The sequence below is a fragment of the Clytia hemisphaerica genome, unplaced genomic scaffold, assembly GCF_902728285.1.
Source record: "Clytia hemisphaerica strain Z4C2 unplaced genomic scaffold, Clytia hemisphaerica genome assembly, whole genome shotgun sequence".
In the NCBI taxonomy this organism is placed as follows: Eukaryota; Metazoa; Cnidaria; class Hydrozoa; order Leptothecata; family Clytiidae; genus Clytia; species Clytia hemisphaerica.
In genome coordinates, this window is record NW_027104192.1 from 5,943 (window position 1) to 14,383 (window position 8,441).

The window sequence follows — 8,441 nt, forward strand, 5'->3', positions numbered from 1 at the left end:
GGGTGGAAAAATTTCGAAAGATTAATTAGCGGGGGGGGCGGCTATTAGGTACCCGAGAGTATATTGGAACATCCTAGAAAAACAAGCTTTTCGTTGATAAAGTATTTTCGTCTTTCAAAAAACAAGTCTCATTGACAATGTTCAAAATAAAAAGTCCCAATTTTTTGGAAAAAACTTAACTCCAAATAAAATTAAGTACCTAGAAAAGATAATGCGTTAAAAGATTATTCAGTTATTCGTAAATTAATATGATCCATTGAACTCCAAATAACCGGAGTCCTCTGTTAGGTTAAAATGCAATTCTATTGTGATAGAACATCATTTATTACATCAGATATTTAATAAAGAAGTTTGAAAGCTGTTTGAGATTTCAGAAAATTTAACTCATAGAGTCTATCATGAGATTTTGCAAAATCATCTGGACCTTTAACACTGCAACCAGCATCTTTGGTTACACAGGGGAAGCCAGGGTGAGCCATCAACTCCACAAACATGTCACCTTTATTGGTCCATTCGAAAGGTTGATTCTTCCTTAAATTGTCCTTGATAATGTTTATTGCTTGACGCATGGAAGATTCAGTCATACTTTTTGACATTGTTGAAAGTCCGATGAAATAATGCGGATATCTGAAAAAAAAGAGTTAACGATTTTCTAATCAGATATGCGAAAATACTTATCCGAGTTTTCAATCATTTGATAGAATTATTGAGGATTCAAGATCAGAGTAAGGTTAGTCGATTTCTGTTTTGTCAATAAAGATTTGTCGAAACTAATTGAACATGCCTTTTTCATACATATCCGAGAACCCAAAGCTATTTGAATTTATTTGTCCAGTATGTATCCCTTTTTTTAGAATGTCGCTGTCCGTAGTGCTGTATGTCCGTTTCGAATAAACAGCGCTTTGTCAATTCATTTTGGATGTAATGGGGCCTTGACTATATTACTTGACTGTCACTTGGCCTTCAAACCACTTCGGTTTCTAGTTTAATGTTTTTTGACTGTAAAAATAAATTCGAACATTTTGAAACCTGAAAATTGACATACCTTATTTCTCGTTTATCAAATATAGATTTTGCAGTGATACAATTTTCCAGCACAGTTTGAAAGAAGTATTCTTGATTTTCTGTGATACAGCCATTTCGTTTCAAATCGACCAAATCGACAATCTCATGGGGAATCCTTGTCTCTTGGATGTCAAATTCGTCCATACATTTAACCAATTCTTCTGTTATTATAGGAAATATGTGACAATGCTGATGCCCATCGATGTAATCTGGATTTTTGCCAAATATCTCATTAAATAACACAATTTGATTTTTGATTTCTTGGTATATCTAAAGAATATGAAATATTGAAAGATGAAAAACGCAAATAATTCCATGCATGGGATATAAAAAAGAAAAAATAAACCTTTGGTAACAGATAGCAAACTAATTACAAAAATAAAAGATCATTTGATATGTAGATTTCGATCTTACATTCTTTCCGAGATTCTTTAGAGTTTTGCTTTTTTGACTTAAAAGTACAACAGTTCTAATGTGCTTCTTATTATTTTTCTTCACGATATACATTTCTCTTTATGTTGTGTCCAGCTTAATGCCTTCTGAATGCTTAGTGATCATTAAAACCTAAACCACACAGATACCCACAAGGCTGGACAGGAAGGATGGTTTTTATATTGAAAATGAAAAAAAGAAGTTTACAGTATGAACATTTGGGGTGGATCTAATAAGGATTAGGAACCACGGCGCTAACAGACACTGCAACTTGACAGACGCAAACCGCCAAGCCTTGGAGTATACCATGACACTTGAACAACACTGGGGGAGCGATGCTCACGCGAAGTCGAGCCTCGTAAGCACCACGGCACGTCACGATGCCTGTTCCATCTATCCAACCCTTTTATATCAGGGTATTGATACCCAATTTTTCCTCACATGACATGGATTGACACGGGCGAAAGTATATTCATTTGCCAAGTGAATCACAGTGACACGGTGAGTATCCAACTCAGGCCTCTCAGACGGAAGTCAAGGACAATAACCACTTTACCACTACGCCTTGGACACTGGCTTTATAATTGGTAATTCTTGATTTCATGATATAGTTTAAGCGCACTTATATAAGTGAAAATTTTCAATCTGCGGACCTAGACCGGTGCCCTTAAGTTAAGTCTCAGGGTACGAATGCCCCTAAGAAGGCCTAACTGATAATAACCAAACCCCCTTTAGGTCTGCAGATTGGAAAATTTCACTTGCATCCTGGTGGATGATATCGTCAGGAATTCTGGGAATTGAAAATTGATAAAAATAAATCATTCTGAAAAATACATATTTAGTCAAGCAACCCAAATATTTTTAGCTGTCCCATTTTTTTGGTGGCAAAAGCTAAAAGCTATGCTTTACATGAAAAAGAAAAAATGTAAATAGCTGTAGATGGTATTATAGCAGGAAGTCGGGTAACTTGCATCACGACCCTGGACACCGCCGTACATTGTGCGGTGGAGACCGGTGGGCGTCCGGTGGGTGTACGGTGGTATTTTAGGTTAGATCGAAAACACCGTACGACACCACCGTACAGAATCCCACCGTACACGGAATTGCCACCGTAATTGTCCGGTGGATGTACGCATGGATGTACGCACTTCCCACCGTACAATATACCGCGGTATTTTTCGTGTACGGTGGGACATGAACGGTGGTAAAAATAGGTTAGGCTCCACCCACCGTACACCCACCGGACGCCCACCGGTCTCCACCGCGCAATGTACGGCGGTGTCCAGGGTCGTCTTGCATCAGTGGAGGCAAATATTGCATAGCCATCAAATAACAGACCAATCAACAATAAGTATATGATTAGGAAGTACAAAAGCACTGTCAAAATCACTTTAGCACTGTTGAATGAAAGTACTTGCTCTTAAAATAGTATAAATTGTCAGCTCACAAAATAATATGGACTGTCGCGTCGTCTTACTTACCTGAGTTTTACTAAATAACTTTAAATGTTCTTGAAATAATGCCTTTGGAAAGAACTCATTGTCATGATCTAGCAATGTCTCCACAGAGTCGAAAGATGTGACCGGTCTCCCCTCTGTTAAATTCAGATGAAGTCCAAGTTTTAGTTTTTTGACTGCTGTCTTCAAACAACATTTCAAAGGAATGGGATCAACGAATGCTGCATTAACTAAAACGGAAACACTGTTAACAATTCCATCATTCAAAGCTTCTAAGATTCCTTCGTTTCGTTGGGGACAATAACCGTAATCATCAGCAGTAACCTTGATGGTAATAATTGTTCCAAGTGAGAATTGTTTTGGTTCAAAATTTTCTTCAACTGCTAGCGCCATCTTTGTTTTGTTTTTTTGGCGCGAGAATTAATTAATAATAGTGATTGCTCCACAATTTAGTAGAGCCTGTGGTCTTGATGTAAACAATCCCGCGTCCAGCCTTTTTGTTTTGATCTCGATTTATCTGGTGACTTTTTAGCAAGAAGTCTCGATCATTCAAATTCTTTTTAAACTTCCAAGATGTCGAAGAGAGGTGAGAAGAATATACCTATTTTGCCACTACAAAATCATACCCTATCTATTTGATCGATGGATGTATTTTCATGAAATTTACAAAGAGTTACAAATTCATTTCTCCTGTTAAAGATGAAGTGTTTAATTCGTGAATATGTACGTTCTTTATTCAGATAACTTACTTTAATCAAGGCTCTACCTTATAATGCTTCAAATTGTAATCAACGAAATGTTTTTGTCACATAGCTGGAGGAAGAGTCGGAGGAAAATTCCGCATGGCACTTGGCTTGCCCGTTGGGGCTGTCATGAACTGTGCTGACAACACTGGTGCCAAAAACTTGTTCGTTATTGCTGTAAATGGTACCCAAGCTAGATTGAACAGATTGCCTGCTGCTGCCTCAGGAGATCTTTTTGTTGCTTCAGTCAAGAAGGGTAAACCAGAACTTCGTAAAAAAGGTAATATCATTTGAATAAATAGAAATGTTTCAGTTGTCTGTTTTTGCCTAGCCTGGATATCCAGGCTGTAAACTATTTCACAGTCTAGTTTTTGATATTTTATGTTCTGGTTTACAGCCTGGTCTCCCTAGAGCGATTTGCATTCTCATATGAGAATGCAGTCCGCTTGCTTGCGCTCACTTCGCTAAAGCCGTAAGGATTGATCTACATGGTGCGGAGCAATTCTGAAACAAAAATAGGATAATCCTCCAGTTGCTAGTGAAGATAGGGCTTTCTGTTACACGAAAACATGAAAAAGAAGAAAACAGAGGCAAGTTCATTTTCCAAGAAAACATGGTTGGTCATGATAATGCATGCAAACTTTTTTATGGACTTTGGTGTAATCTTTGGATGTTTTAAATAGTTTTAGATCTTGTAAGACTGCTTTTTATTAATTTCTGTTTTGCTGCCCTGGGTTGGCTAGGAAACATGGGTTTTCACTTTCATTCTCTAGGGAGACCAAGCTCTATAATTTTAGAACTTTGTATGTTGAGGTAAATTTTGTTTTTTCTAAAATTTTGAGCTTGGATATCCAGGCTAGTTTTTGCCTAAATGAGTGATTGGGATTGTTGGCTTCCAACTTATGATCCCGAACTTTTTTGATTGGGATAATGACTTAGATAGGGGTCACTTACAAATCGAATTTAGGTTTGAAAAACATCAATTGACGATAGTAGGTGGATGGGTTAAAGGTTGTTGACGTTTTTTTCAAATCCAATCGTGTTTCTGTTTGATCGCTTCGTCTGTTTTGAAAACAGTTCCTTTTAGACCATGGCCAGGTACATCAAAACGTTTCACTTTTTTTCAAAATGTCGGTGAATAAACATTTGATATCATTCTGGTCAATTTGAGGGTGCTGATTCTGAATTTGAATGTTACCAAGCTTGAAAATCCGCAGTTTTTACGTAATTTGCAATTTTTTGCGTTTTTAGGCAAAATTGTAAGCCCTGAAAATTCATGATTTTTTTTTTTGGGGGGGGGGGGTCTTCAAAATCAAGAAAGACCTATACCACATGATAGAGCTCTTCAAACTGAGCAAAAAAATGTATTATATCAAAGTCTCAACTTTTTGGACCTACCCTGGTGGAGGTCCTATAAATTAACCTTTGTCCGTTCGTCTGTTCGTTCGTTCGTTCGTTTGTTATTAGCTTTCCTCATGATTGGCTCATTAGTTTTTTCTGATTTTTTGCACAAAGATGCATAACTATAAACCCTTGAATGTGACGGAGCAAATTTTGGGCAAATTTGGGCCAAAAAACGCCTAAAAAATGGGTTTTTTTGGACTTTGTGCCTCGAATGGGACAGAGCCCAATTTTCAAAAAAGATTTTGGGCAAATTTGGGCCAAAAAACGGCTAAAAAATGGGTTGTTTGGACTTTCGCATGTATATCTATAAGAATCACTATTAATAAGCATACATCAATGTTCTTAGTCAAATTACTCAATTTTTTTTATGAGATGTTTTTTTTGCTCACGAGGGCTTACTTTTAAAGAATATATGTGTTTAGACATGTTTTTATAGAAAAGCTGGCCAAATTCGATATTTTTTATAAGCACACTATCAATTACTTAGGTATTAGCTTTTCTCGAGATTGGCTCTTTTATTCTTTATGATTTTTTGCGCAAAGATGCATAACTATAAACCCTTGAATGTGACGGAGCTCGATTCTTGGAAAAAAAATTTGGGGTAAATTTAGGCTAAAAAGAGATGTTTTTGATGTCTTGAATATGAAAGAATATTTCAAGAGCATGAAATTTTGGTTTCTAAACGTGTTTTTTATAAGAAACAAACAACTAATTTTAATAGATCGTCACTATTTGTGTTCTGAATGATTGTTTAATGGTCACGCCTATGTAGATATCAATTATATATGTGTTAGATGCATAACCAGGTAGGTCCATAAAAGTATCACTTGTCTTAATCAAAAGTTATGGGCGTTTTTGTGGTAAAAAAGTACTATAATTTTGCATAAATTATGCAGATTGTGGGGAAATTTCCTGTTTTCAATCAATTTTTGACCATAAAATCGTTTATAACTTTTGATCTAAAGACAAATCAGACAATTTTGAAAACTATTTTTCAGAATCTTTAAAACTTTTTATCATTTTTAGCTTTTTTCTTGTGCTAGATGTGTAAGTTTCAAGTATTAAATTTTTGAAATCCTGATTTTAAATTTGTTCAGTTTGTTGATCTCGTTACTAATAACATTACAAATAATATTGATCCTTACAGTATTTTTAGTTTGCATTGAAAAAGAAAAGTTTCAATATTTTCTCCAGGATTTTTCGTTTTTCATACTTTAAAAAAATGATGGACGTTGTCGTTGAGAAAAATAATTGCGGAATCAAAAATGAGCCGCAACGGCAACTTCTCTAATTTTTCACACCTATATGTTATTTCACAAGTTTTGCCGTTCTCGTTGCCGTTCTCGTTGTGGCTGAGGAAAGTCTCTATTGACCAATGACGCTTATTTGCTGCCCTGGTGATAAGATTTTGTTCATTGTCAAAAAACCATGTTTTTGGTTGATAAGATTTTGTTCATTGTCGAATAATGAATTATTAAAGTCTACATTGCTAGCTGTTTTCTCTTGTATATAAATGCTGTAGTAATTGATGCTTTGATAATTAATGCGTTAATAATTCTACTATTTACTCCTTCTAGTTATGCCAGGCGTAGTTATCCGACAAAGAAAAGCTTTCCGAAGGAAGAATGGCGTCTTCATCTACTTTGAAGGTAATATTATGCTGAGTTTTACTTTCATTTTCAGTTTTGTAATATGCAATGTTTCTAAAATTATCGATCTTGGAACTGGTAGGAGGTGATAGTTTATACTGTATCAAATCAGACTAATTATCAAAAAATCATTTTAACAAATTTGCATACCTTGGCTTGCCTAAGATATAATGGAGAGAAAATTTCCATTTTTGTTTCGTTAAATTAAATCTTGGGAAAATTAACCATATTATTATGGTTATGGTTATGCCAACCCTAAAAAAATTTTCCTTTCCGGCCCACCGGCTGGGTGAAATTTTGTTTTGTCGTCACCCGACCGCATTTTTTTAGAACCAAAAAGATAACAGATGAAACTTTCTTCTTAAAAACCTTTACTCATGACTCATTCAAACTGTTAAATCATTCCTATATTACACTCTTCAAAAAGTTTGTTTATTTAGCATGCTTTCTGGACGTTACAGTCAAATAAATAGTGTTATGCATATTAAATCAATTTATAGCAACACATTTCTTTCAGTGAAAGAGAGAAAAAATATAAAGAGGACAGAATGTGGGGTAACACTAACAGCCAGAGAGATGATTTTTTTCTTCCTAAATCAAGAAAAGGACAAAAAAAATTTTTTTCCCGGCCGGCAGCTCTCATATGGACAGGAAACAGAAAAACATTTTAGGGTCAGCCTAAAGGATTTGCCTATGTCTGTGAAATTCAGCAAGTGTTTTGTCATCTGAAAGCATGGAAACAAGTACTCCCATCAAAAAAGGAAAAAACTGAAGGTGAATTGGTGGGATTTAACCAAACTATGATTTTCTATTATAGATAATGCTGGAGTCATTGTTAACAACAAAGGAGAGATGAAAGGTAGGCTATTAAACTTAACATTCCTCTCTAGCAAAAAAATCTAAGAGCATGTTTTGCTGACCTCATTTTGAAATTTTTCTGATCAGACAAGTTTTTCTGTATTTTCTGAATGAAATATTTTTGAAAATCATTTCATAGTGGTAACATGCTCTTAGATTAAATTTTTTTTGATATATGAAAATTCCTTAATAATCTGGAAATTATTTCAATAAAACTTGGCTTGGTGTGAATTATAAGCATCGTTCATAAGCATATAATAAGCATAAGCTATGTCTGGATGCTATGAGAACTTGAGCTTACACTTGCTTATAAAACAACATGTATTTGCCTCCAAGATTTATCATTATTTTTCTGAAATTTTGCTCAGAATTGCATACTAAACAATGCTCAAAATATGACAGCCCAATTTTTTCGTCTATTTTAACAGTCTATTTGCAGAAGTTGAACTTGTCTTTGGGATTAATATGGTCTTTGTAACCCAACTTATTTTTATTTTTAGGCTCTGCTATCAACGGCCCAGTTGCAAAGGAATGTGCGGAACTGTGGCCCAGGATCGCCTCCAATGCTGGAAGTATTCATTAATTGGAAAAAAATCTTTAAAAGAATATTCATTTGTTTCCAGTATTTACTTCCCTGTTGAGATCATTGTATAATTAAAGGTCATTGAAACTTGATTATTTGACTATTTTAGTGTTTTGGCCGTATTTAACTATGGAGGTATAAAGAAACAGGAGATGTATGCTGTTGTAACCAGGCTTGCCCTTCGATTGAAAAAGTTATGATGTATGCATGCTCATAAACTCATATATCGTGCATTTTTAATGAGCTTTTT

At 35.1% G+C, this 8,441-nt stretch overlaps 2 protein-coding genes across 2 annotated transcripts; one reads left to right on the forward strand and one right to left on the reverse strand.

Annotated features, from left to right (window-relative positions):
• Positions 1–216: 216 nt before the first annotated feature.
• On the reverse strand, positions 217–3,347 carry LOC136815089 (carbohydrate deacetylase-like). Its single transcript, XM_067071528.1, has 4 exons — positions 2,979–3,347; positions 970–1,335; positions 863–873; positions 217–627 (listed from the first exon to the last, which is right to left on the reverse strand). Exons 1-4 carry the CDS (start codon positions 3,345–3,347, stop codon positions 339–341), a joined length of 1,035 nt encoding a protein of 344 aa, XP_066927629.1. The 3' UTR covers positions 217–338.
• Positions 3,348–3,354: 7 nt separating this feature from the next.
• Positions 3,355–8,214, forward strand: LOC136815114 (large ribosomal subunit protein uL14-like). Its single transcript, XM_067071554.1, has 5 exons — positions 3,355–3,540; positions 3,768–3,977; positions 6,679–6,750; positions 7,568–7,609; positions 8,109–8,214. The coding sequence occupies exons 1-5, from the start codon at positions 3,528–3,530 to the stop codon at positions 8,189–8,191; spliced, it is 420 nt and encodes a 139-aa protein (XP_066927655.1). The 5' UTR covers positions 3,355–3,527; the 3' UTR covers positions 8,192–8,214.
• The last annotated feature ends 227 nt before the right edge of the window (positions 8,215–8,441 follow it).

Excerpts from the sequence above, each read along its gene's own strand:
- LOC136815089 (XM_067071528.1), bottom strand. The coding sequence starts at position 3,347 with ATGGCGCTAGCAGTTGAAGAAAATTTTGAACCAAAACAATTCTCACTT. Across the intron at positions 1,336-2,978 it reads AGTTATTTAGTAAAACTCAG|ATATACCAAGAAATCAAAAA; the intron begins GTAAGTAAGACG and ends CATATTCTTTAG.
- LOC136815114 (XM_067071554.1), top strand. Across the intron at positions 6,751-7,567 it reads CGTCTTCATCTACTTTGAAG|ATAATGCTGGAGTCATTGTT; the intron begins GTAATATTATGC and ends TTTCTATTATAG. Across the intron at positions 7,610-8,108 it reads CAACAAAGGAGAGATGAAAG|GCTCTGCTATCAACGGCCCA; the intron begins GTAGGCTATTAA and ends TTTTATTTTTAG.